The sequence below is a fragment of the Dryobates pubescens genome, chromosome 5 (assembly GCF_014839835.1).
Source record: "Dryobates pubescens isolate bDryPub1 chromosome 5, bDryPub1.pri, whole genome shotgun sequence".
In the NCBI taxonomy this organism is placed as follows: Eukaryota; Metazoa; Chordata; class Aves; order Piciformes; family Picidae; genus Dryobates; species Dryobates pubescens.
In genome coordinates this window covers 3,745,386-3,773,126 of record NC_071616.1, presented here as the reverse complement: position 1 = coordinate 3,773,126, position 27,741 = coordinate 3,745,386, and the positions used below count along the sequence as shown (strand labels likewise).

General features: G+C 45.8%; 4 protein-coding genes across 5 annotated transcripts in view; 2 read left to right on the top strand and 2 right to left on the bottom strand.

Annotated features, from left to right (window-relative positions):
* Positions 1–9,286, bottom strand: part of CELF1 (CUGBP Elav-like family member 1) — a 51,977-nt gene extending 42,691 nt beyond the window's left edge. For both annotated transcript variants that reach the window (XM_054161443.1, XM_054161444.1), the window contains exon 1: positions 9,142–9,286. The gene's annotated coding sequence lies outside the window, so the exon portion shown is untranslated. The remainder of the gene's footprint in view (positions 1–9,141) is intronic.
* A 230-nt stretch (positions 9,287–9,516) lies between these two features.
* PTPMT1 (protein tyrosine phosphatase mitochondrial 1) lies at positions 9,517–12,095 on the top strand. Its single transcript, XM_054161432.1, has 4 exons — positions 9,517–9,739; positions 9,826–9,906; positions 10,386–10,577; positions 11,840–12,095. The coding sequence occupies exons 1-4, from the start codon at positions 9,569–9,571 to the stop codon at positions 11,978–11,980; spliced, it is 585 nt and encodes a 194-aa protein (XP_054017407.1). The 5' UTR covers positions 9,517–9,568; the 3' UTR covers positions 11,981–12,095.
* Positions 12,096–12,274: 179 nt separating this feature from the next.
* On the bottom strand, positions 12,275–20,174 carry KBTBD4 (kelch repeat and BTB domain containing 4). Its single transcript, XM_054161430.1, has 4 exons — positions 20,050–20,174; positions 17,073–17,693; positions 14,497–14,603; positions 12,275–13,933 (listed from the first exon to the last, which is right to left on the bottom strand). The coding sequence occupies exons 1-4, from the start codon at positions 20,066–20,068 to the stop codon at positions 13,073–13,075; spliced, it is 1,608 nt and encodes a 535-aa protein (XP_054017405.1). The 5' UTR covers positions 20,069–20,174; the 3' UTR covers positions 12,275–13,072.
* A 44-nt stretch (positions 20,175–20,218) lies between these two features.
* Positions 20,219–25,576, top strand: NDUFS3 (NADH:ubiquinone oxidoreductase core subunit S3). The gene is made up of 7 exons (XM_054161431.1): positions 20,219–20,322; positions 20,447–20,515; positions 21,557–21,654; positions 21,914–22,063; positions 24,084–24,209; positions 24,503–24,622; positions 25,313–25,576. Exons 1-7 carry the CDS (start codon positions 20,277–20,279, stop codon positions 25,478–25,480), a joined length of 777 nt encoding a protein of 258 aa, XP_054017406.1. The 5' UTR covers positions 20,219–20,276; the 3' UTR covers positions 25,481–25,576.
* Positions 25,577–27,741: the final 2,165 nt, after the last annotated feature.

The following is a 27,741-nucleotide window of genomic DNA, read 5'->3' as shown; positions in this document are numbered from 1 at the left end:
GGTAAGAACAAAATATTACCCCTTCATGCGGAATTTCAGGACCCTCAAAGGATGTCAGAGAAAAGCTCATTTCTTACTTGTCTCCAATCTTGATAAAACTTTTTCTGCAAATGGAACCACCCAGTCAATCCAGAATGGATTACTGGGTAGTTTGCCCTAAACTCACAGTATACATGGCAAATCCGCTTTCCTGTCCTTATACATCTCAAGCATTACATTTTACTGCATTAATCACTTGAACCCCTGGAAACAGGCAGAGCACGAAGTCCACTTTTTTTGAACTGCTGGGCAATAGGTGGAAGACAAATTTACCATACATGCAGCTCAAAGCACCTGCCTTACAAGAAACACAACGGACAGCTTAGCTCTGAACAATATCACTTTCTTGCTTGTTGCCTTTAGGAAGATTCTTTCAAAATGGAAGCTTTAAATATCTGAGTGCCATTCCACAGCCTAGCTTTATCTTTCATCTACTCAATGCCCTTGGTGAACACATATTTCTTCAGTGTTCTACTCATTTAGCATGACATCTTTCACAGAATGGACAAATGGTATTTTTTAAATACAAAACAGTGCACTTCCAGAGCCTTTCTTGCTGCAAGACTACAAGCTACCAGAAAACACTGTAGAGGAATTGAACAACCCTCATAACTATCATCAAACAGAACTGAAATTTGCATTTAGTTAGTATTGTACACTCAGAAACTGTTTAGATTGTGGTTCTGTCACTTTGCCCTGGCCAGTATAAATTAAAGAACGTCAGCCAGGGAGTTGGTAAGTGGAAAAGTGGGAAGAACAAAAGGCAGAGGGCTTTAAGAGGATCCTGGAATTGGGAAATATATCTGGGCACTTCAGACAACAAGCTTGGTGTCCCAGAGGCTGCATATTCACAATGAACTCCCTAAGTTTTCCAGGAGATGATGGAACAGCTTCTGCAGTGTGTCCTTGTTAAACAAAGACTGATCAGAAAACAGCCACACAACAATGCTGCTTGAGTTCTAGAAGGAGATGACCCTCTGTCACACATCAATCACAGTTCCTTGTCTGCAGACAGTGCAATTCTGACAGCTGGGCAGTCAAGATCCCCGAATTTGCCTCTAAAATCTGCTTCTTCCAAATTTGAGGTAATCTTCTCAGGAGGAAATACACTGAAGACAGCTGTGGTAGGAAAGAAAACTAGTTCAGGCTGAGCTTATGGACCACGGTCCTCAAGAATGACTTCAGCAAGATGCTGCCTTCTGTTTCACAAGCAAAACAAAGTGGTCTTCACTCAAATTCCAGAAACAAAGGGCCATAAATATTACAAAGGCAGCAAGCTTTGTAAAGAGACACCATCCTTTAGAAGACAGGAAATATATCTTATAAGCTATTTCCTTCCCTCTTTCTCCCTCTCAAAATTGTATTGCCAGCATTAATGGTGGATCCAGCTGCTGCCATTATTTTGAGCGCCTTTCTGCTACTCAAAGAGCATCCTACCAAGAGTTTACTCCAGTGTCAACAGCTAACAAGAGTTCTGGCACTATATATGCACCTGATCTACTACTAAGAAAAGCAATTGTGAATAGTCATCCCAGTGTTTGCAGGGCCTTAAGGCAAAGTTTATGCAAACACACAGCCAGAGAAGTCCTAGTTACAAGTTTCCAGCTCTTCCTAACAAGGTATTTTCTACAACCCCATCCTTCAGCACCAGCTCCTTAGTCAAAACAAGGCTGGCCAGGGTCTAGCTCCTTATTAATCCCATTTGCCCATAACTAGTAAAGACAGCATTCAGTTCTTCCAAGACAGGATCTAGCTTTCATTAATCTTTATGGCAGACAGTGACAACAGACCTTTTATGGAAAGGCACAGCCTCTGGCTAATCACTCCCCAGAGCAGGGACATTGAAATCCTCATGCCAGAAGACAGCAGGTCTTTCAGAGACCGAAACTGTTTTTCTGATGCCACTGCCACCCACTACATACTGTCTTGTAAGACAACTGCCTCTACTCCTCCATTCTGGATCCCTGCACTCCAATCTTGGAGGAACTGCATTTCACATAAAAAAACAAAAGGGGGTGGGGGAAGACACAAACAGATCACCTTTCACTTGGCATGCCAGTCCTCCCGAGACGCAGAGACAGACAGACGGATGCAACAACAGAAACTGTAAGACCTGGCTCTGAATTCTACTCAATAAATGCTGAGGGCACACCGGGCTGGCCCCACTGCCTAGCTAGCTGGCCTGCTGCTGCTGTACAAATATAGAAAGCAGAAAGTGGAACAACCGTTTCAGCAGAAGAGATTCTGCTCAGCTCTGGAGAGGGAGGAGCAGGGAGCTGAATCAGACGAATTGCTTTACCCATACATGGTCTCCAAAAGAGACCACTGCTAAGGCAAGTTCCTTTGCACAGGATCACACTCATTCACTGTCACTCTGTTCAGAGGGAGAAAAGAATTGAGTGCCCACACTTAAAGGAGTTATTAAGCGAGTTCCAAGTCCATTTTGCTTGAGTTCACCTTAATAATGCAGAAATTCCCGGAGCACTTTGTACCACAGAATCTGGGTAGCAGCTCCGACATCAGACAAACTTCCCCTCAAGGGAATACTCGCATCCACCAGCACTTCCAGAACTACTGAACTGGCCAGGCCCTCTCTGCTGCTTTTTGGATGCATACATTCACATACTAAGTTCTTGGTTTGACCTTCCCACAACACCCACCAAATTGAATTACAGCAATCTTTTAAAATCCTTCTCCCTTTTGAAGTGTTTTCCTATATAAGTATGCTCTTTCCCCACTAGTTGCTACAAACTACTATGGTGCCCTGCCATATCAAGTTTGCTTTCCCAGTAGTCCTTTTTGCCAGGGTATAAACACAAACAATCCACTTCTACACAGCATACCCTCCTCTCACATTTCCTTTCCATTGCATTTTCATGTTCTGGCATGAAAAGAGAGCAAAATTTGCCTAACTGAAAGCAATCTCTAAGTATTCAAAGAAAAAGAAGTGCCACAGGTGCTGATTTTTTTAGTACACAGATACGACAGTTTGCAAACTCAAAAGCAGTTTCATTCATACACAAAAGCATAATTTTTCATAAGAATACTTAGTACCCTATGCTGCTGCCTATTTCTTGTACTTGGTGTATCCCACATGTTTCTGGTGATAAAAAACTCATTCAGAAGTCGCCACAAAAGGTCTCATACAAATAGGTGGAAGTTGCAATGCTCAGCTCTAACAGGAATGACATAACCAATTCGGAACTTGGAGAAGTGCACTAGTCAGGTAGTTATGTTAAAGTGACTTACAAGCAGATATAGCAGTGCTGGTATTTAAATCAGCAATCCTGATATTTTTCACATCTCTTGAGTGACATAATGGTTCAGGCTTCCTGCAGACTCAGGAAGACACCAGCGTACTCAGAATTAGCTGTATGTCTAAGCATATTCTTAATTATTTTTCTCACAAAAAAGAGATGCACAATGTGTGTCCTGGTCCTGCTCCCCTGGAGGAAGGTATGAAAGGCCTATTAAACTTAGTCTTGAATTAAATTTTAAATACTTTTAAGTACAGAGAAATTTTAAAGCAAATTCTGCATCAGACAATCAGTGTCATAGCAGCTTCCACACTGTGAAATACAGACAGTACCACCTACAGCCAGTCTCTGACAGTGATCACATTCTGGCACTAAACACAGTCCAAACTGTCATACTGGTGGCTTTACTCCATAAATATCAGAATACTCTTATATGCCTTTTCCTAAGTCACCAAGCAATGATCATGGCTTCCCAAGCAGTCAAAAGTGCTTTGGAGAAGAAAACATAAGCCCCATTCCTTCCCCAGATAATATGCATATTCATAATTTTCATCACATCTAATGTCACCTATGACCATGCTTCACACTTTTGCTCATAAACTGTGCTAGATATCATACAGTCATAACACAACGATGGGCAAGACCAAGAAACCCAGAACAAATAGGATTCTAAGCTGATGTGTCATCAAGGTATATAGTTTTTCATTTAGAAATTTAAATGGAAAACAGGAACTTTTGGAAGGCAAATAAGAAGGAGGCATAGGTAAATTGTCAAAAAAACTTTTGAGATGGTGGTCTGGTTAGGAATCTAAGACTACAAGTGAGAGAAAAATTACTTTCACACTGTGTTGTTCCTACAGGAAATGCAAGAACCAGATATGACAATCAAAATACATTCTCTTCCTGAAAGTCCAGTATTCCATTATCTTCTGAAGGACCATTTATCAAAGCTCCATCTTAGGAGATTTTACAAAGACACTGAGGTGCCCATCCTGCATATTTCTACATACAGTAAGTTACAATAAATCAAGAAGGATGCCATCATTTGGGTTTGTGGACTTGGACACTGTCTGCTAAGTATTTCACTTGAAATACAAACTTCATAAAGAAGCAACTCCTCTGCTTTGAGCAAGACAGACACCAATATACCCTTTCCAACAGATTCTGAAGGATTTGTGGATAGTGTGCACATGTTGGAATACCTTTTGAACTACATAGTTTGAGGCAAAAATAGTACAGAGTATTCATAGATTCAGTGAAAACAACTGAATTCTAAATAGCAAGGTGTTTGAAAAACAGTAATTTTACTCTGACACACAAAATACTAAAATCCAGTGGCTGCAGCTACATGATTTTTGTGAAAGGTGAAGTATGAAACAGACTGCAAGTAGAATGGAAAGCTACCAGAAAAAATTTTGATGGAACTGAGTAAAAAAGCCAAGGTCCTGAAAAACTCAAATTAATTTCAAGTAAAAGCAATGTAAGACTTCATCACAGAACTCCACCAGAGAGTGGGGAGAGAATTCACTTCTGAAAGAACACACAGCATGCTGCCATTAAAAAACCCCACAAACTCACAAAGGAAAGCCTGCCAGATCTCAGACCAGTGTGACACTGGATACTCAACAAGCACTCATACTCTTATCCACATGCTCATTCAAGATGTCCTTGAGGTGTGCTGGTGAAAAGAACAAAGAGCCTAAAAGTGTCTGCTCATTTACATGAGCTCATCAATACCTAAACCAGTTCTTCGAAGTTATATTTACAAGTAGTTTAGTTAAACCAACGTGAAAATGCCAGAGATGGTTCTAAGCCAAATATATATAAATCTTAGTCTACCTAGAACTTTACCACCACAAGCCAAGCTTTTAAGTCAGTTACAAATCTATGCTAAATCAGTAGAGTCATTACCAAAACTTGCAGTTTGTCAGTTTGCCAACAGTACCTCTGACAGAGCAGCCAGTAAACCAGCACACCTTTTCTAAAAACAAAAGAGAAAATAAGACCATGATACAATGAAATACTGAAGATAGAGAGGAGATGCATACATGGCACAGAGGAAACAGCACAAGCTTTCATAGAGCTGCGCCACAAACTATCACCTAAACTGAAATTCTTTGCCAGGAGTTGTAAACCACTGAAGATTTCTGTGGAGCTGTCTCACTGTTCACAGCACTGTTCATCCTGAATTCAGCTGCCAACAATGCCTTTTCTTTTTTTTTTTTTAATGCAGAGAGCTAAGATGGCTGGAAGCTTTATGCAACTCAAAATGTCAGAAAGAAGACTTCCTTCACCTGAGACAATGGATTGGCCATGGTATATTGCTGTTGGACAAATTAGCCCACTGTCCACCACAGCCCACTGTGAGCTATGCATCCCCACAACAAACTGTTCAGGGACTAATTTGCACTGAAGCTTTAAGGCAGTTTATGTTTCTTCCCTTACTCTAAACAAGTTTTCTACTTTGACCATTGCCCATTGTCATTTTGGGTGCTTGAATCTTGAATTAGGTGTGCACAAGAAGATGTTAATCTGATGTGCGGGAAACCTCCTCTTGAAAATGCGAATGCAAAATCTCTTTTTTCACTCTTGCATCCCAAACACAAAGTATCTTGGAATGGCAATCTAAAATAAGCATAGACAGCAACAGCAGAAAAGGTGGCATCTCCTGTATTTTTTTTTTAATAGAAGAGGCATCTCTAATGAGAGGAAGAAGAGCAATATAATGACTGGTTACTGTTTTACAATCAAGATAATCTCTTTCAACTCAAGAAATCTCATGGTAGGATCACAACTCAAGACAGTGTTATGATACTTCGGGAGAAACACCTATGAGATGGCCTAGAGAACTCTTCTCAATTTATAACTCCCATTTTAGTAAACCCTGAAGCATTTTGCTGTTTTGATTTACACTGTTTTTGGTGGTTTTTGGTTTTGTGGGTTTTTTTTCCCCCCCTTCTGGCAAAGAACTGATCAATGGATTAAAATGATACTTACTTGCCTGGAGGCAGTTAGCAAGGCAGTGAGTAACTGCACATAGTCTTGGGGAACAGTAAACTAAAGAATAAGAAGCAATACTGAACATGCCTGGACTGAAATAAAACATTTAAGACATTCAGGGCAAGACTGAAAAATAAGAGTGCAGAAATATAAATCTGAGCCTGCTGGACTATTGCTGATGTTTCAGTGGCAAAACTCACATTATGGCTTGAAAAGTGGACTGCCTGATGGACACTGCACTGAACAACAGGCTCCATTTCAAGAGCCAGAAGAGTATGTTCTTCTGAGACACCAATGTTAGACACTAATCATCAGGAAAACTCAAAAATAAGGAGTATTTGTATCACTTCCCACCTAACTTAAAAAGAACTAAAGTAGCAATTAGACCAGGCCCTCTGAAGAGATTTGCAGCAGAAGGTCCAGAAAGTAGAAAGATTAAATGAAGAAACACGATAACTGATAATGAATAAATACTTTTCAGAGATGCAAGAACTAGTTATGGAACAACATGCTCATAACAAAGCTTATTACTAAGTTCAGTTAGAGGATGGATTGTAAGTAGTCTTTTACTTAAATATACAGACCTGTAATAATTCCAAAGGAACAGTTACACATATTATAAATACTATAAATATTTTCATGCGTCCAAGAATCATAATTTCTTTCATTAAATGATTTCTCAATTGATATAAAGGTTACCTGAAAATTACAGATTTATTACTGGTGAGATAGTACTGAATATCTATGGTATAGGCGCCTCTCTTGCTTTTCCCTTTAAAGAAGCAGTGTCAGGCAGTGTGTCTTCAGAAGTCCTTCCTCTAGCAGATTAAACAAAGATGGGTAAATTCTTGTCGTTATTGTCAGCCATATACTTTCAAAACTACCTAACATATAAATAGTGTTTTAATGACAATGGTTTTATGACAGTCACTTTTCCACCACCTACTTTTCCACACGCTTCTCCTGCTTTCTTTTACATGGGAACACCATTTCCTAAGCCTGCATTTATTATTTTGTTTCACAGACAAAAAAGAAAGATATGTAAGGGCAAGCACGTAACTAAAGAGGTAGGATCTGGGGCGGATTTTTTGTCTAATGTAACACTAGAAGCTTTGACAGGGAAAGGAAAAGCAGAGCCATCCAAGAGTGATGATTCAGAAAGGGTGAATGCACTCAATGAAACAGTGTCTACCTTCTCAGAATAAATATCAGCAATAATTTTGACAGTAAGCTTGGGATGAAAGAGAACTGTAAGTACCTTCAAAAAAACAACAAAACCACAAAACCCAACGAACCACCAAAAAACACAAACACACAAACACCCCCCAAAAATCCTTTACACTGTTGTTTTAAAATCCCTACTTCAAGATTTTATGGGTGCATACATCTGCATTCCTGTTCCTGAACATATATGAGAAGTGTGCTCCTGCTCTGAGGACTTCATCAGCAGGAATGCAACTGAAGATATTAAGTTTCAGGATGCAGACTGCACCCACCTTAACATTTCCTATCTGTAAGACGACGTCAGCAGTATTTTTAAACATCTACCACAACAGTTGTATTTCCAACAAAGCTATCTTGTAGCAAGGCCTGGGTCCAGACACAACCCTAGGAAGTACGGTATTTCACATTGTGCAGAGCTCCCAAAAACATAGCTATGGGGAAGAAAAAAAAACGTGATGGGTTTCCTGTGGACAGATTTTACTTCACTGACTTGGCATTGCCTATCTGCTGAACTAATCTATAGAAAAGCAAAAGAGAAGACAGCAAAAGGCACCAGGAGATAATTTAGCAATGACTAAGATCATCAGTACAAAGAGGAAGACCAGGACACACACAAAAAAAGGCGAACAACAACAAATTTCAAGATATTCGGGAAGTCCAAGCTCTTGTAGGCGGGAAGCAATTTCTACCAAACATTGCTTTAAATCGGGGGAGCTCCCAATGAATCGCGCTCAACGACCACAGGCAAGCAGTGCATACAAGAAACTGCAACATGAGAAAAATGCTCCCAAACAACTTCTGGATGAAGAGGGTGTCTGTGCCTTAAGAGCTGAAAAGTCTGGGCCGCGGTTCCTCAGGAATTGCTGCCTCTCAATTTCCTATTCAAAGAGCGGTTATCAACCTTTACTGCTTCTTCAGGTATTTATTACTCATTTTACATTTGGTCCTTCCCAGCTTTTATACTTCCCTACTTCGTTTCAGCAGTGCCCGTCACGCCTTCTCACGCTTGAGACTGCGGATCCCCACAGCGTGATAACTCGCGCTTCCCCGCCTTGTGCTTGCCCTACACCCGGCTCACCTCCTGCTCTTCTATACCAGTAAACGCTTCACTACCCCACACGGCAGATCGCTACCATACCCCACCGACACGAACCCGCTCCCGGGTTCCTGGGCTAACTCCCGGGGCGCCCCGCAGTGCCTCACCCGCCCAGTCCGGCAAGCCGACGATGGCCGCAGCCTGGAGGACCCGCTTCCCGCCCAAGGGTCGCCTCAGGCCCGCCGCAGCCCCTCACGCCCCAACGGCGACACAGCCCCGGGCTACGCTCGCACCCGCAGCGCCCCCGCCCCGCGGCCCGGCCGCGCCCGAGGCGCTGTCAGTGTTCGGGGCAGATATCACAAACGGCGGCCTCCAATTTCGGGCCCCGTAGGGGTCTCCCGGCGGGGAGGCCACCGCCCCGAGGCAGCGCTCAAGAGAGCGGCGGCGCGGCGGCTCCTCCGCAGGCCCAAAATCTCTCCGCACCGCGGCGGGAGAGGTGCCCGCCGCAGAGGCTGCCGCCGCAGCCGGCATGGGTGGCCTCTCGGCGGGAGCCCAGGGGAACAGGGGGAGGAGAAGAGCCGTTACCTGCGCGAGGCGAATCGCACTCCCCACGGCCTCGGCTCGGCGCCGTGCCGTGCCGTCCCTGCCCGTCCCGAGCTCCTCCTGGCGGCCACCGCCCTCACCTGCCCCCGGGATCCACCCGCACCCGCTCAGCTCCCTACGCCGCCTCGGGCCGGCTCCGCAAGATGGCGGCACTTCCGGGAGAGACCACGGCGGGCCCGTACAGAGGGGTTGAGGGCGCGCCCCGCCCTCTACGGCAGGTCTCGCAGTGCCGGGCCCGACACCACTCCGAAGGGCACCGCGCCGCTCCAGCCGCCGCAGCGACGGCAATGAGCCCATCCGCGTCACCCGCTTCTACCGCCAGCCCTCCGTAGAGCCTCCCCCGTCTGCTTACGCTGAGTGCGCTCGTCCGCGGCGTTCCTCCGCCCCTCCTGGCGCGGCGCGGCCAGCGATGGGGGTGGCGGAGATGCTAGGCGCCGGGGCGGCGCGCCTGCTTTTTTACCCGACGCTGCTGTACACGGCAGTACGGGCGCAGCTGCCCGGTTCAAAACGGCCCTGGTTCCACCGCATCGACAGCACCGTGTTGCTGGGCGCGCTGCCGCTGAGGGGACGCAGCCGCGGGGTAAGCCGGGCGCGGCGGGCCGGGCCGGGCCGGGCCGTGTCGGGCCGGCCGGCTGTGCCTGACGGTGCCCGTATCCGTGCCCGCAGCTGGTTGTGGAACAGAATGTGCGCGCTGTGGTCACTCTCAACGAGGAGTACGAGACCCGGTTCCTGTGCTGCTCTGTCCAGGTGAGCCCGGGAGCTGGCCGGCCCCCCTAGGAAGGTTCTGTCTGTCGCGGCGTGGGTGAGGCGTTAGCCATCTCCTGCCGCCCTCCAGGCAGCCATGTCCTTTGACAGCAGAGACGCAGCTTCTTGTTCCTGAGGCGACTTTTAAAACCATTCGACAGACCAGCAAAATGCAAGGATACGAGTGAGATGCTAGAGCTGAAGTGGCAGGAAGGGAGCATTAACCTCCACACACATCACTGTTCAAACACAAGAACGTCACTTGCGTTTGATGAATTCTAGTCCCCTTCCTTTTCCTTTAGCTGAAGCACTCATCTTCTTGTAGCCAGCACTAAAATATTCATACACCTGATTTCAAGGATTGACATTCAAACTCTGCGTGCAACCCCACTGGACCTCTTAATTGCCTCATCAGGTTTGGGGTTTTCTCTGAGAAGGAAAACCGCCGAGTTAACTGATGGAGTCTGCTATGTCCGTTTCAGGAATGGGAGGCAATGGGAGTGGAGCAGCTGCGTCTCAGCACTGTGGATTTAACTGGAGTTCCCACCTTGGAAAACCTTCACAAGGGTGTTGAATTCATACTGCAACACCGTGCCCACGGTAACAGTGTCTACGTGCACTGCAAGGCAGGGCGCTCCCGCAGTGCCACCATGGTGGCAGCCTATTTAATTCAGGTGAGAGGGTCCTGTGCCCAACAGGATTTCTTTTTCTACAGGCTGGGTGAATGCAGCTAACCTTTACAGTTTGCTTCAGCTCAAGAAGCCTGAGCATGTTAAGAGGTATGGCGTTATTCCATGGTTTTATGGAGTCTGGACTGGAGAGCTGATGTAAGAGGGGTAGGTAGCTAGACCTTCGACTGGCATTACTGGTTCATATGGCAAACACAGAGTAACAAACAAGTGAAACTTACTGTTTGCTAAACTGCTGTCTAAGCTTTTTCTGATACAGCTTAGCTTTTGCACACCTTGTTCATCTGCACTTATCAATACCACCAAGACAAGTGAAGCTGCCACCCAGCTGACATTGTTAAGTAGTCTTCTCATTGAGCCCTACAGTCTGCCTCTGCCAGCTCTCTTATAAGCACAGGCGTTGGCAAAGACGTTCTGGTCTTATAGGAAAGAGAAGCTGTTGTTGCAACAAAGCGTAGAAACGCATGATCTGGTAGTAGTTACATCTGCCTCTGGCACATCAACCAGTCTTCAGGAAGCTGCTCTGTTTCTAGGCCCATGTATGTTTTATGGTTTTGAATAATTCTGCCAGTATTAAATCATCCTATGGAGGAACAGATTGAGATAGGAGTAACCAGACACTTGTGAAGGTAGGTTCACTGAGCAGATAAACATCGATTTTTTTTGTTGTTGCTGTTCCAATTTTCTCCTTGGCTAACTGCAATGGCCAAGCTTCTAAGCTTCTCCATAAATATCATTCAGGATCAGGAGACTTGACTTTGATGTTTCAAGTTCCTCTACGGACCCAGCTGGGTAAAACAGTGCTAAGAATAAAACCCCACATGCAGATTACTCCATTGGTGTTATTAAATCCTCCCTGGAAAATTTACCATTAGTGCTGAAGACAAAATTTTCTTCACCAAATGCTAAAATCTGATGGAAGTACTAGTAACATTTTAAAAACAAGAGAAAAAGGCAAGCTGCACTTGTGCACTGGTCTGGTGGGACTAGGACAGGAAACTATCCACATGTTGGAAGCACAAGCGAGACAATGCAGATGCCAGGCAGCAACCAGCCCTCTTCAACTGAGAAACTCCTTCATGAACTTACATTGACATTCAGGCCCCTCCCAAAGGGAAGGGGAAGTAAATAGAGTGGGCAAAGCAACAAGTTCTGTATCAATTCTGGTGTGGTAGTCTCCAGGAAGGCTTCACTAAGTAGTGCAGGGATATAATAGATTTTCACCTGCAGGGTTTCTGCCCTTTCAGCTGCACCGCTGGAGCCCTCAGGAAGCAGTAGAGGCTATTGCCAAGATCCGTCCCCACATCCTCATTCGGCACAAGCAAGTTCAGGTCCTGGAGACATTTCACAGGAATGTGATTGCTGGGACAACTGCACAGTGTCAGTAAGAACCGTCAAAATCTCTGTCCTGGCTGCTTTAAAAACACCATGTTTTAGTGATCCAATGAAGGCTTAAGTGTTGTACTTTTTAACTGTCAATAAAGGAGTTTTTATATAAAACACAGTAAACTGGAGGTTGGGCTGTTTCATTAAAGTTTTCTTTCCTTAGTGCTAATTTCTTGGATCTCTTGCAGCCCTGTGGTTCTTGTCTCCCATACAATCAGTACTGATCTGAACTGCTATCCACAGGAAGTTCTGTAATGTTTTCAGCAAAGGAAAAGAAAACTTTGTCTCAGCAGAGACTTTATTCAGATTCTTACCCAAAGAATTACAGTGCCAACAGAGAGGGGTAGGAGGAAGTGGTCTTAACTGTGTCTTTCACCAACACTAGGTTATGATTACAGGTGGGGATTCCCTGTGCAGTAAAGGAAGCCAATGCTCATAAAAACAATCTCCCTCTTTATGGTAAGTGATGGCAGAACAAGGAGCAAGTGCTCAGTTTCTTACCTCTCCTTTAGAAGTGATGAATAATGCAACCTACTAGAGGTTTTGGGTTCAGCTCTGGAATCTGTCTGCTGCAAGTATTTCTGGCAGTCCCTCCTTCTGCAGCAGGGACATGGGAATGTTCAAATGGGGACTTCCCTGGAGGACACAGTGCACATCTAAATCTCTGACTGACACGAGAGCAACACACAGCCTCCCAGGCAGTTAAAACTAGCAGTCTGGGCCAAGAAAGACATTGTCCGTATGCCATAGGATTTGTTACTGGTGGATTGTTTTCAGGCTAAATGAGCTATTTGCTGCAGTTTGGGCCTCAAAACACAAGTAGCCTATCATCGGGGGATCAAAGTAGTAGCATTTAGTCCATCTGTAATCTAAGATGTAGCAGCTCCACTTTACTAGTGCTATGTAAAAGAAGAGGCCCATGACCAGAAAGCCCATGTCCTCTGCACAGGTACTGAGGAGGGGCTCTTTACTGGACATTCTGAGCTTATAATAATCAGGACTGGTGCTGAGGGAGACGGGTGCCTCTGCACAGTACTGTACTGCACTGCAGAACACACTTGCTGCCCTGTCTATCCCTGGACCTGTTTTTCCTCTTAGGCCAGGACAAACTGCAGGTTAGTGAGCAGCACTTTGATGCCACTTGTGACTGTTACAACAGAGGTGGCAGGGTTAAGTTTAAAAGTGTTTGCATCACCCTTTTTGTAGCGATCACGAAAGACATAGATGCTGCCATTGCAGCTAGCGATTTTCCAGAGGGAGGGCACTGAGCTCCAGGCATCTGGCAGGCACAGGCGGGTGAAGCTATCCAGCAGGGGATTGTAGCACAGCAGCGAGTCCCCCTCGGCCACGATAAACACCACATCCTTGTGCACAGCAGCATGCATGCGCCCCGCAAAAGGCAGCACGTACGGCTTCACGTGGCATTTCTCCGTGTTGGTGTCATAGCACTGAATTAGCCGGGAGGGCTTGGTGAAGAAGTCCAAGTCGTTTTCCTCCCCACCCAGTAGGTAAATGACACCGTTAAGGTTTACACCTGCAGCTCCAGAGACTGCCACTTCCAACTGGCTGGTCTCTGTCCAGACATTGTCTCGTACTCTGTAATAGATGACAGCATTAGAGAGTGTGTCCTGCAGAGTTTTCCCCCCCAGTGAATATATTGCATCCTTGCTTGGCACAGACACAAGGGTGTGCTGGAGCCGGTCCCGGGGCAGAGGGGCACACCATTCCCAGTCTATAGTTGCATTGTTGCACTTCCACATGCGTCGTGGAATAGAGCCACCGACTACATACAGGTCACTACCGTGCTTGCAGGCTGCGGTGATCTGGTGGCACAGGCTGTTCTGGCCACTCACACTTATGGAGTCGTCATCAGCACAGTGCAGGGAGACAGCGAGTGAATGGGTACGTGATGACTCTTTCCCAATCAGGTAGATGTGAACATTTTCTCCAATCACCTGAGAGAAAGGAAGAGTGTGTCAGCAGAACTGAACCTGTTTACACAAACATCAGTGGTGCCTAAGACCAAGTTTTTTGTCTCAGGGCTTGAGGTGTTTGACCTGCTTACCAAGTCCTGCCGCCCTACCGCATTAAGGACTCAAGAGCCTCAAGGCTTTTTGAGACACCGCTCGTATCTGACATAGCAACAGATTCACTGGAACCCAAGTGCCTGTGGTTTAGATAAGGGCTGGTTACATCACTGGTGGAGAAAAGTTATTTTAAGGGGAAAGCCAAACTTAGATTTCTGAGTTGTGTCTTGGTAACTGAGCATCTGGTGAAATAAGCTATTTGTGGCATGGCTCCCATCGCCGGTGCAAGCAGCCTCAGGTTAAATTAAAAAAGCTGTCCGTGGGGCTGCTATTTATGACAACAAAAATATTCCTCACACCAGCACCATGAACTGAAATGGCATTTGTGTTTCCTGTCTTCCAAGTCACACCTGTGAGCAGAATGCCCTGCTCTGGGAAGTGTGAAACCAGCAAGTGCTACACCAACCCCAGAACAGAAGGTCTTTTGATACCTTCAGGCTCGACCGAAGCGTCTCTGAAAAGCCTACTCGCTCCTCCTTGTTGAAGTTGATCCAGGTTTCTATGGCAACTGCTGGATTCTGAGAGCATGGGACGCCATCTGCGGTTTGGGGATAGAAAGGCATTTATGGTAACTAGACAAAGGTGTACCTACTTGGGAACATCCTTTTCTTGTGACTCCCTCCCCCCACTCCCACCACAAACCCTTTCTAGAGAGGAAAAGAAGACAGAAAGGTTTATAGATTTTGGCAGGCAGGATCAGCACTGCCAACCAGACATCTACATGAAGTTAGTTTGGGCAAATAGCAGAGGACAGCTGCCAGGCCTTGAGAACATTGGACAAATTTCAACAAAAGAACCACGTCTGAGAGAAAAAGGGCAGGAAAGAGAACCTGCATGCTTTGTGAAGAAGAAGAGTATTTTTCTAATTAAGCATTTAGGCAAAACAATTCTTTTATTTGAGACTCTCAGCAGCTGCCTTTTGTTCTGGCTGGCCCTAGAAACCTGTCTGCAGAATTTTCCTTCCCTGAATACTGTCAGATAGCTCACACTCAAGAAAGAACATCTGGTGTTGCTGCTATCCTCTTAACATTTGGAAATCCCCAGTGAGCTACTATAGCTTTCTTTAGCGGCGTGACAGCAGAAAACACACAGACTGCTTCACATTTCAGTTTAAGACATAATTAGAAGTATTGATGATGCCACAAACTATTGCATCATTGCCACTGGTACAGTACCTAGCAGAATTTAGATACTAACTTCCAGTCTCAAAGTCAGTGATTATGGCTGTATTCATCGAGAGGCTTCCCTATGAAGGCACTCCGATTTTGTACTCTGCTGTCATGAAAACCCTGAATTTAGTGATGCTGAGGGCCTCAGACAAATTCCAACACTTCTCTCTGTACTAGAAGGGAGGAGAAAAATCTTGGAACAAAAGCAAGTATTTCCACTCGTGTTTATTATTAAAAGGGATTTCCATAGGCTATCCAGCACAGGTAGTGGTTAAATGCAAGAACCCATTTTCAAATGGGTCCAAGAGGGCAACAAAAGGTAAACTCAATAAGTTACTATTTCATTAAACTGATTTTAATCCTTGCCACTAATCGCTTCCTCTATTTAATTCTCCAGTAACTAGACAAAGAGGCAGGAATTGCAAAAGAAAATTATTTTCCCTATCAGCAGTGGGAATTTATTTCAGATTTTAATCCATTTAATGAGCTAAGTTTTGGCATGAATACTGAGTAATTTGACTCTATATACGGAAATAGATGGTGCACGGGAAAAAGGGTTTTCTCAATCGATTATTTTAACTTAGGACTACAAACACTAAAGGCCATAGTCCTAAAACTATGCCTACTATGTGTAATCCCTGGGAAGTTAAGGGTGAATGAGCTCTGTGGCTCTATTTAATATTTTTTGATGAACTCACAACTTAGTTTAAAGAATGCATCACTTTTTTGAGTTACCAGTACCTACCTTCAACAGCTTTTCTATTTATTTTGATCAGTTTCTTTAGAGGCACTAGAGATAACACAATGAAGTATCTGCAAAGATTCTCAGATGTGTAATATGAACTGTAAAGGCTATTCTAAGTCTTACAGATGGATTTGCCAGTGTTCCAAAGAAGCCAGTTGTGGCAGGTTTATTTTCGTAGCAGCGTGTAAAGCACATGACACAAAGTAGAGTTATTTACTAACAATTACTAATTACAGAATTATTAATTGAAGCAAGAAAGGGGGAGTCTCTCTGCAACCAAGCCCAGCATATCTGAACACAGGAGCTGCTGCTTCATTCTTGCTTCCCCCCCAGCAATGACACATCAATGCACAAAACAGAGCTGTGACTGCTGCATCATGGAGAAGCTAGCAAGTGCTGGCTGCATCTACCAGGGCCACAGAGGATCTTTAAGGACTGGTGGCAGCTGGACTAAGCTGCTGATGTGTTGACACATTCATCACAACAGTGAGTCATGGCATCCATTACTGCAAGAGGTTATTACCTTTACAAGAAGGGTAATTACCCAAGATGTGGCTCTAGGTCAGTCAGCTGAGTGCCTAGCCTAAATAATCCTAGCAATTATATACCATTGTTAATAACACTAAAGTAGTCTAAAAATACAGCTTGGGCTCAAGCCTTCTTACACAGGCTGAGCTGCTGCATTACTACGTTAAATGATTACGAACTGAAGGACAAAAAAAGACTTTCATAAAGGTGTTCATTTCTGGTAAGGCTTCTTCCATTTAATGCAAACAAAAATACAACAAATGGTTGAAATCTACTAACATTTGAAAAAATGCTAATACTTCTGAATACTTCTGAACTGTTGACTGACAAATTGCTGGGAATTAGCAGCATCCTGTGTGTCCTTTTTCTACAGCTTAGATGCTTGATGACCAGTAACAATTAATGGATTTATTTCTGATTAAGTTATCCAGAATGCTTTGCTCAGCTTATCTCAGCCTCTGAATAGACAGTGATTATGAAAGCTTGGCTCTTTCCACCTATTAGTTCAATCCTTGGAAGTCTGTTTTCTGCATCCACATCCTGACTAGTCTCCAGAGCTCCTTACCTGTAAGGATGTCTGTCAGCAGGCGGAGAGGCAGGTGTAGGAACTCCTCTGTGTCTTGCAGTTGAGACAAATGTGACTTTGCACAGTGTTTGGCAGCTGCATAGAGCTCCATGTCACTGTGCTGATCTGCCAACCACATGACCTGCAGACAGTTCCTAACCTGCACCGTACGGGCCAGAAAACGGGAGCACTCTTCAAACAGGGCAGTCAGCTGGTACATGTCTGCCACTTCATACGTTTCCTGCAACTCCTCTGCCCTCAGCTTTACAGTCCCATGGTAAATGTAGTCCACAAGGAGCTGAAAGACACTCTCGCTCACGTCCTGCAGCTCAATCACCCGGTTGTGGGCCTCCTTTAGATTGGAAGTGAACATAGAACGGAAAAAGCAGCTCTGAGCTGAGAGGACCAAGCGGTGCAGCTGGAATTCTTTGCCTTCTACTGAGATTGTAACATCAGCAAAGAGCTCATCCTCCAAGCACAGTTTCATAATGCCCTGGGCCACACGGCCTGAGTGGGAGCGGTCGGTGAAAGTATAGTTCACAAAGTAGTTCTCTTCTGCAGAGGAGCCTCCAGTCTCTTCTGATGAGTCCATGGTGCTGCACAGATCAGACCTCCAGCAATCTGTAAAATCACAGTAATTACATGGCTCTCTCCACTAACTAATGATGCAGTACTGCAGGGTACAGGGGAAAATCAAACACATTGTGAGAGGCCAGCATATTTTAGACTGAACAGAAATAGCATAGCCAGAAACTTCTGCTTGAGTGTCAGAATCTCAAACAACAAATGAGAAGTTGGCATAATTAAAATGATAATATATACCAGACTTCCAGTACAGCGAGCATCACATCCCAGCAGAACTAGGAGACAAGCATACCTTTTCACCACTCACTTCAGTGACACAAAGCAGTGCAGTAACATTCATTCAAGTGGAAGGTCCAGCAACTGCCTGAGGAGGCTCACAAAGGCAAAAGAATGTGGCAGCACCACAGCTGGGTGTCCTGGTTTCAGCTGAGCCAGAGTTAATTTTCATCCTGGTAACTGTTTCAGTGCCTTGTTGGATTTTTTGTGAAAGTAACATTGATAATGCACTGATGTTTACTTGCGGCTAAGTAGTGCTTATCCCACATTAGCAATTTCAGTTTCCTGTGCTCTATCAGCAAGGAGGTATACAAGAAGCTGAGAGGGAGCATGGTCAGGACATCTGACCCAAACTGGCCAAAGGGATATCCCATACCATAGGACATAATGGTCAATATATAAACTGAACAGTTGGCCATGATGGGTGGATTGCTGCTGGAGCATTGGCCAGTGGGGGGTGAGCAATTGCATTGTGAATTATTTATGTTTTCTTAGGCTCTCTCTCTTTTTCCTATATTCATGATAATCACTGTTACTATGATTATTATTATTCTTATTTTCAGTTACTAAGCTGTTCTTATCTCAGCCCATAAGTTTTGTTTGTTCTTTTTCGTCGATTCTCCTCCCCATCTCACTGGGGCTTAGTTGTCAGCCAGGGTTAAACTACAACACTGGGCTAGATGGAAAAAGGATTAGTGCCGCGCTAAAAGCACAGGCAGCAGTTCGAATCGTCAGGAGTCGTCAATTATCATCCAAACCCAACATGATGAATCTGTACAGCGATATCAAGCACGGTGAGCTTGTTTTTTACCAAAACAATGCATGAGAAGTCTGCCAGACCTAACCACCAGCCCTCCAGGCTAATCAAATGAGATAACTGATGGTTATGCTCTGCTTGTTAATGTGCCAGACACCCTCAGCACGCCAAATAACCCATCAGATGTTGTTAGTCTTTGTTTCACCAGTAGCAAGGAGCACTCAACTTCCTTTTAGTAGGTGTCAGAAGTTGTTTGCAGAGTTCCAAGCAGTTTGTGGGTTGAAAAAGCTTTTTAAAAATGGCTCTTGACACCACCAGGAGCAAATAAATGGTTGCCTGCATTCACTTTGAACTTATCAGCCATTGTGACTGATAACACAAATTTCTTCAGTTAATAGTGAAAGTAATTTCCAGTGCAACGTTTCCCAGTGCTTTTCTCCAGGAGATTCACAGTTACTCTTCCATCCTTCATTCTGTCAAACATGAATTTTCTTTACAGCTCTGTTTGAGACAAGAAGGCTCCTAAATTCTCTGCTAAAATTCAGTTCACAGGAAATAGCATCTGCCTCCCTAATTGGCTGGACAAGTCTGTCCCATTCCTCATGACAGCTTGCCTTAGTTACACCCTCATTGTGATTTTATACCAGTGGTGATCTAAGAAGTACCTGTGTGTTAGTCTGCAAGGGCCTGAGGAACTGCAATCAGCACAAAACACATTACCAAGTACAAGCCTATCCTGCAAATCAGCTCCCACTTCAGCACTTCACAGTGCTCAGAAACTGCAGCCCAAAAGGCTAAGGAGTCCAAGAAGAGCACCAGATGAATGGAGTGACACAGTAAGTCCATACAAGAGCAGCTAAACACTATCGCAAACCTCACATCACACACAACGCTCCCCTTTGCACCCACGGCATCTCCACTACAAAGAACGGCTGTAAGTGTCCCATCGCGCAGTCTTACACCCCACGCACAGTCTGCCTTACCAAAGCACAACAGGCTATAGGCGAAGACGCCTTGCACACAGCTACTCCCCTCCTGCCTCCTGCCAGGGCGACAGCACCAAGGAACCCACCGGCACAACCGCCAGCGCCTGACCGCTCCGGGGGCGGGGGGAAGCCGCAGAAAGCCCGTTCTCGGTAAAGCAAAGACTGCTGTTAGGGCACGCAAACGCCACAAAACCCTCCAGAGAGGGGTCTCGCCCCCCAGGGCTGCTGCAGCTCAGGGTTCTGCGGGGCTCCCTCCCGCCCTTCGCAGCACCAGAGCTCGCCGCCCCCGCGCCCGGGCTGGCGGCAGGGCTGGTGCTAGCCGGACCCGGGACACCAGGGCTCCCCTAGCCTAGCACAGACCCTCGGCACCCACCTGCGCCTCCTCCCTTCATGCCGCCGCCCGGAGCCTCCCGCCGCCGCCCCGTGTGCCCCAGCGGCTCCTCCGCGCCCCTCACCCTGCGCCAAGCACTCGCCGCTTCCGGCCGCCAACCCGGAAGCGTCCCCGGGAAGGCTCTGGCGCGCTTCCGTCCCCCGAAGGAAGCGCGGCGACGGTGATTTCCGCTTCCGGTCCGTGCCCTTGCCCGCCCGGAACCCGGCGGGATGCTGTCGGCGGCAGCGCGGGGACTGGCGCGGGCCGCGCTGCGAGGTGAGGGTGGCGGGGCCGGGAGGCGGCGGCAGGGCTCGGCTAGCCCGCGGGCAGGGCCCGGCTAGCCCGCGGGCAGGGCCCGGAGGCTGGCGGTGGGAGTAGACCTGTCTGTTTCTCTCTGCAGCTGGCGCAGGCCCGGCGGCGGCGCGGGCCCAGGCCCGGCTGGCAGCGAGCTCCACCACCGAGACCCGCCGTGAGTAAGCGGGGCTTGCGACGGGAGCGGGACGGGAGCTGGCGTAGTCGGTGGTTGGAGACCATGGGTTGGGAAGGCAGTGGAGGAACCCGAGACGAGCGCTGGTGTCCTCGTCAGTGTCCTTGGTGTCCCTGCCAGCGCTCCTGGTGTCTCTGGTATCATTCCCAGTGGCCCTGCAGTGGCCTGGTGGCTCTGGCAGCTCCTGGCCCGGACCCAGGCTGTCCGGCTACTCTCAGGGCGCTTCTGTGCAGCAGGGCCTCGTCAGTGACTGTCGCAAATGGCAGGCACGGGTCACGCACGGTTCCGTGTTCCTGTGCCAAAGACTAGCTCCATTGGTAGGCACTTGCTTGCCTTAGATTGCCATCCGTAGCCTTCCTCGTGGCTCTGCTCGCACACTCTGCCCCTTCTGGGCAACAGCTTCATTATCCTGATCTTTGAGGAGTATTTGTAATCTTAAGGGAAAAAACAGGGGGTGAAAAAAAGACAAGATGAGATTCCAGATTGTTTGGATGACAGGGGTGTTCCTGAGGTTCTGGCACATCAAACAAAACCAGGATTGTCTTAGATCCTTTCTGGACCCTGGCTGAGTGTCATGAACAGAATGTCAGCTCAGATTATTCTGTCATCTCTGCTTCTCTCTATTTTGCTATTTCTTCCCTGTCACCCTGTTGGACTGTCCCTCCAGCTGTATTCACAGTACACACAAAAATTCTGCCTAGCCCTGGCACGTGTTCTTTTTCTTATCCAAGTCTCTATTTCCATGCTCTGTGTATGTGCTCTGCAGCATATATATGTTGCTGCAGTCTGGTCTCTGTTACACCATCCTATGTATTTCACTGTGCAAATATGTTGTATTTAGATTCAGAATTACCATTAAAAAAGGCTTTGCAAGTCATCTGAGGCTGAAGCTGCCTGGCTTCTGTCAGAGATCTTGAGAGACAGCTAGACTGATGAAAGGGATTTTTAAGCCAGGGATGGGAGTTGCTGATCTCCTTTCTGTATTCCCAGCCATAATCTTAGGAACTTTGTTTTTGTCTTTAGCTACTGTCAGGCCAAAAAATGAAGTAGAACAGAAGCAGCTGTGTGCTTTTGGGGAGTATGTGGCTGAGATTCTGCCCAAATACATCCAGCAAGTACAGGTAGGTGCTGTCTGAGAAGTTGTTCTTGCTGGGGGAACAGGACCCACTGAACACACCACTTGTTTGTCAGCTGTTTCCAGAAGTTGTTCTGGGGAAGAAAGATTGTCAGAACTACATGAAAGTCACTGCTGTTATTGAGCCCTTTTATCTGATGCCATTATGTGTCTGCTGTCCCTTTGTTTGGATGTTCTGCTGGATTTAGTGCAGTGTCCACTCAGGCTGGTGGTGTTCCTCATGCCTTTTCCACTGTTTTCATCAGGTGACCTGCTTCAACGAACTGGAACTGCTGATCCATCCAGATGGGATCATTCCGGTTCTGACCTTCCTTCGCGACCACACGAATGCCCAGTTCAAATCCTTGGCTGACTTGACTGCTGTGGATGTCCCCTCCCGGCAGTACCGCTTTGAGGTAAGAGCTGCTGGTCATCACGGGACTTGCAGAGTGTCATGAGTGCTGATGGCTGTGGGAGCTGTGGCAGCTCTGACTACAAGTTTTGCTTTTGGACAGTTAAAAGGTGTGGTGGGTTGAGAGAGAAGGCCCAGCTTTCCCTCCCCCACTCAGAAGGAATGAAAAACCCACAGCTAGCTCAGCCGGAAAAGCAAAGGGAATGCTGTATTTTACAAGCAATGGAAACGCAGGGTATGTATACACAATGTATACAGCATTTACAATATATATACAGAAACATACAGCAAAAAAAAAATATAGGAACAAGACCCCCCTCCTCTGGACAGAGGGGGGTTCCTCCCTGTACCCCCTTCTCTCCCTCTACCTCCCTTTTTTCCCAAAGAGGGTTAGAGACTGAAAAAGGCAGTTATTAAGAAAAAAAAGTTAGTAGGCCTCCAGGATTAGTGCAGGAGGATTAATGCTTATCTTATCCACGGTCGTTCTGGCTAGATGCCCAGAAGCAGACAGGCTGGAAAGGGAGAGCAAAGAGGAACACACACACTGAACAAGATTCTAACTGCACTAAAACTTAAAGCTGCATTCTACCAACCTACCAATGAAATTCGTTTAGAATACCATGTTTACAAAATACTCAGCCAGAGTGTCCCAGCACTGTCCCTTTCTTAAAGGCACAGCCTCAAATGGTCACAAAAGGAAATCTCTTCTGAAATGCTGAGCTTTGTTTAATTGTTGACCAAGGAAGCAGTAGCAGGTCTGATACTGCATGGGTTCTTAGTCTGGCTTTCCTTTTGTGTTCTTTTGAAAGTCTCACCCCATTTATTAATTAACTTCTATATTTTTACTTTTTGTGGGGTTTGGTTTGGTTTCAGCAGTGTCTAGAGACTTCTTTCTGACCGGATGTGAGTTGGTGCCCTTCCATCTTCCATGCTGCAGTCGACACATCTGATCGTGTTTTTCTTCCCATCAATCTTCATAACAATTTTCTTCTTGTATAAAAAAGAACCACAACAAAAAGTGTTTAGATGTGTTAAAAACATTCTCTGAAAGTTGGGACAAGCAGATGTTCAGAAAGCCCTCAGAAGGTTTTGGGCACTGAACTTCCACTAACTTTCAGTGAACATTGGCGATACTGTTCCCTTAGGTACTTTTGAGTTTCTCACCATAGAGCCTTTCAGCTGCACATGGAGATAGAAAAGATATGTCTCTGGGGAAACCACAGGCTCAGCTTATTTCCCCCTACTGTGAGAAAGCCTTCCTCACAGTAGTGTTGCTAATGTTACTATAGTTTAACTTTGGAAGATCTGTCCAAGACAGTGTCTTGGGCAGAAGATAGCTGGCGCTGACATACTGTATGAGGCCAGCCATGGCTTGGGCAGCCTCACAAAGAGCTGTCTGTCTTCCCATAATTAGTCTGGGCAAACTGTCTTGGGTGAGAGGAGTGAACTGGGATATGTTTAGTTCTCAGTGAGTAACAAGAATGATGGAAAGTAACTGACTTATTTCCCTCTTTGGCTTATCTTGTGGTATTAAATCACTTACCCACAGCTGCTCAGAGAGTGAGGGATGGCAGGTTTGCCATGCCTCTTTCAGATGATCAGACATCTGTTGTTTCCTTTGCTGAAAATTCAGTGTATTTCTTACCAGCATCCAGTGGGAGTAAGCTAGTAGTTGATTACCCTTGTCTTTGTGACAGGCCATTGAATGCCTGTTGTCAAATGTCTTCACCCCTTCAGTATTCTCTTTTTTCAGGATTTAGTATTGCTTCTTACTTCAGCTCTTCTCCATCAATCATGTTTACTAAACCTCATTTTTGTTACACTGCTAAGGACAAAAGCCATAAGTTCCTGGAACCTAAGTTGTGACAGTGTCTTCTAATGCCCAGCTCTGAAGTGCTGGCTGTGATTCTGCTGGTAAAGGATGTTTGAAACCATCTTCAGGCGTCCTTGCTTAGCCACTGTTGTACTGCAGAGACACCTGTTAGTGCCACATGAGACCAATGCCTTGCTTTGTTCTGCTTCAGATTGTGTACAACCTCCTGTCTCTGCGATTCAACAGCCGGATCCGTGTGAAGACATACACTGATGAGCTGACACCCCTCGACTCAGCCGTGTCTGTGCACAAAGCAGCAAACTGGTATGAGAGGGAGGTGAGTTACAGTGTACCTGGGAGCACAGCCCTGGTGGGCATGGGCTGTGTTTTCCTGATTAAATTGATTGCTGTGTCTCTGAGGAAGAAAGAGGGAAGCGCTTTCCTGGTCACCTTGTCAGAGTAGGAGATTTGCTTTATTTGTGTTTGATTTGCTTTTGAGTTGAGTTCCTGCATCAGTTTTGCTGGCACTGTGCAGAGCCAGGAACCTAACTGAAATTTTATAGACATAGTACATGGAGGGTTTTGGTTTTTCATAATCTGACTCAACTCATTTGGCTCTCTTTCATTTAGGTCTGGGACATGTATGGTGTTTTCTTTGCCAACCACCCTGATCTAAGGCGAATCCTCACAGACTATGGGTTTGAGGGCCATCCTTTCCGGAAGGACTTTCCACTCTCTGGTTATGTGGAGGTAGGAGATATACTCATGTCTAAAGCTATCAAATCTCTCCAGTATTCTTGTCTGAATTTTGGTACAGAGGTGTGACTGATTTATAACACTTTGTGTGAAAGGCGCTAAGGATGTTTCACCGGTGTGTATTCCAGAGGAGTTGCATAGATTTCCTGCATGGAAATTTGTAGTCCTCACAAAGTACCATCTGTAATTAGGCAACCTAAGGCCAGAGACATGGAGAGAATGTTCTGTATGCTAGAGACATTTGTCAGGCTGACAAAGTGCTTCCGCTTCTGAGTGTTACGTTAGGAAGCACATCCAAAACCAAACAAACTGCTAAAGATTTATGAGAGCAGGCCTCAGCAATGCCAGGTGGACAAGTCAGCTTATTCCAGTGACTTGGGAGAAACTCCTTTGTCATGTGTCAAACTAAGTGTGTAGACCTCATATGGGTTATAGGCTGGGCACTCCTAATTCAGGGTGGTTTGTTAGGGCACTTGAAGTACCTAGTAGCAAAGAAGAAGGGTTTTCCTGTAGAGTCCAGAGGTCTTGGTGGCATCTGATGAATAATGAGAATGAAAGCTGGGACAGAGGCATAAGAATTAGGACTGCCTGTACCAGAGGGTGATCTGAGTCATTACTGCTAATAGCAGAGGTGCTATGGGGACTGTGAAAATGACTGGCCTGTGTCCTTTGCTCTTTTCTTAGGTGCGGTATGATGATGAGGTGAAACGGGTGGTGGCAGAGCCTGTGGAGCTATCCCAGGAATTCCGCAAGTTTGATCTGAACAGTCCTTGGGAGGCGTTTCCTGCCTATCGCCCAGCGCCAGAAACCCTGAAAATAGAAGCTGGAGCCAAGAAAGAAGATGCAAAATAGCTGCAGAATGGAGCAGGTGCACCGCACTATCCTTTCTGTTCTAGCACAGTATTTATAATAATAAACATTGATAAGAGATTCTTGCCTCTTCTTGTCATGAATAATGGTGGGTTTGATGAACAGCACAGGGTGAGGAGTGCTAATTTATTGATCATCTAACTGGTAGCTGTTTATACTTCTGAGTTGCAAGACACTGGATTTGTTTTTCTGGTTTGCAAATTGACTGGAGTGCAGTCATTCCCTATGGCTTAGGTGCTTTCTGCACACTATTGCTGCCTGTCCCTGCATGGAGCACTCACTTGAGACTGTCCTGAAGCAGCTGTGCAGCTTAAACCATGGGACAGCAGGATCTGAGCTCTGAGATGGGTGTTGGGAGACCATAATCTTACAGCAAACAGGCAAAGCTCTTAAACAGTTCTGATACAGTTGTTAGGACACACAGAAGGTGTACCTGAATCCAGACCAAAACCACTGGAAATCGTTTCCTTGGTAACTGGGTCAGTGTCTGTTCTGCTGGCAGAAGGAGGAGTTGCAGGTAATCTCTCACACACCATTTTCTCACTCTGGCTTTTTCTCACAATCAGTGAGTCTTTACTTTCTCCAGCATCTTCAGATTGTATTTTTTCCTGCAGTCAAATGTCTCTCTCTTCCTTTGTCCCATAGGGAAGAGTCTATGCCTTTTTGTCCCTACTTCAGTTACTTTGAACTGTATGTGATATCAGCACTGCCTCTATCTTGGCTCATGTGGGAAGAGCTCAGCTCTCACCGAAACAGCTGGAAAACCACTAGTTTCAGTCCACTTCCCAGCTGTTTGAAGATGACATTACAGCAGTCATCATTAATGTCCCTTGTCCTTACTCCAGAACACGCACATTGCAGTTCTGCAGCACAAAACTGATGTCATGAAGATCTGAAAACTTTAGTAAGAGATTTCATGAAATATCTTAGAAGCTGTTTGTAGGGAGTCCCTGAATCACTCAGTATTTAAGCTTTTAAATTGTGAAAGCACTAATTAAAAAAGGGGGGTTGAAGGAGGTTAGAGCGTGAGATGGAGGAAGGGATAGGACAATACAATTACAAAAGTGAAAAGCTCTTACTGAGACTAGAATGTGATCTGCTTCCAACAATAAAGAGCTGAATTGTATGGGGATTGAGTCAGTCATCAGTAAATTTGCAGATGACACCAAGTTGGGAGCAGGTGTTGACCTGTTAGAGGACAGAAGGGCTCTGCAGAGGGACCTTGACCGGCTGGACAGATGAACAGAGTCCAACAGGATGGCATTCAACAAGTCCACGTACCAGGTGCTGCACTTTGGCCACAACAACCCCATGCAGTGCTACAGGCTGGGGTTGGAGTGGCTGGATAGCAGCCAGGCAGAAAGGGACCTGGGGGTACTGGTTGATAGTAGGCTGAACATGAGCCAGCAGTGTGCTCAGGTGGCCAAGAAAGCAGATGGCATCCTGGCCTGCATCAAGAATAGTGTGGTGTGGTGGTGAGAGAAAGTTAAGCTCTCCCACACACACAAAGAAACCACGGCAAACTCAGTCAGAGGAGCAAAAGGATAAGAGCTATATTTACAAGCAGGATGAAGTGCAGATGAATATATACACAATATACAGTATTCACAATGTATACAAAAATATACAGCAAAGAACATAACACAGAAATCCTGCCCTCCTCCAAGGAGGGTCCCCCCAAAATACCCCTTTTCCCCCTTCCTCCCTTTTTTCCCAAAAAAGGTTAGAGAGAGAAAAGGTAATTATTAAGGGGGAAATTCTGTTAGCTCAAAGCATATGCAAGAATTAGTTTCTTATCTGGTTAGTTGAAAGGTCAGCACCTGCCAGCACAGACAGAAGACATCTGTTCAGAGAGACTGAAAACAACAGACTGGCTCAACTGAGATCCAAACTGAACTAAAATTTAAAGTTGCATTCTATCAATCTACCAATGAAATTCATTTAGACTTATTTTTGTTTTCCTTATTACACCAAAACATTCAGCCAGAGCGTTCCAGTAACTGTCCCTTTCTTAAAGGCGTAGCCTGAAACTGTCACATGTGGCCAGCAGGAGCAGGGAGGTCATTGTGCCTCTGTACTCAGCACTGGTTAGGCCACACCTTGAGTACTGTGTCTAGTTCTGAGACCCTCAATTTAAGGACATTGAGACTCTTGAATGTGTCCAGAGAAGGGCAATGAGACTGGGGAGAGGCCTCGAGCACAAGCCGTATGAGGAGAGGCTAAGGGAGCTGGGATTGTTTAGC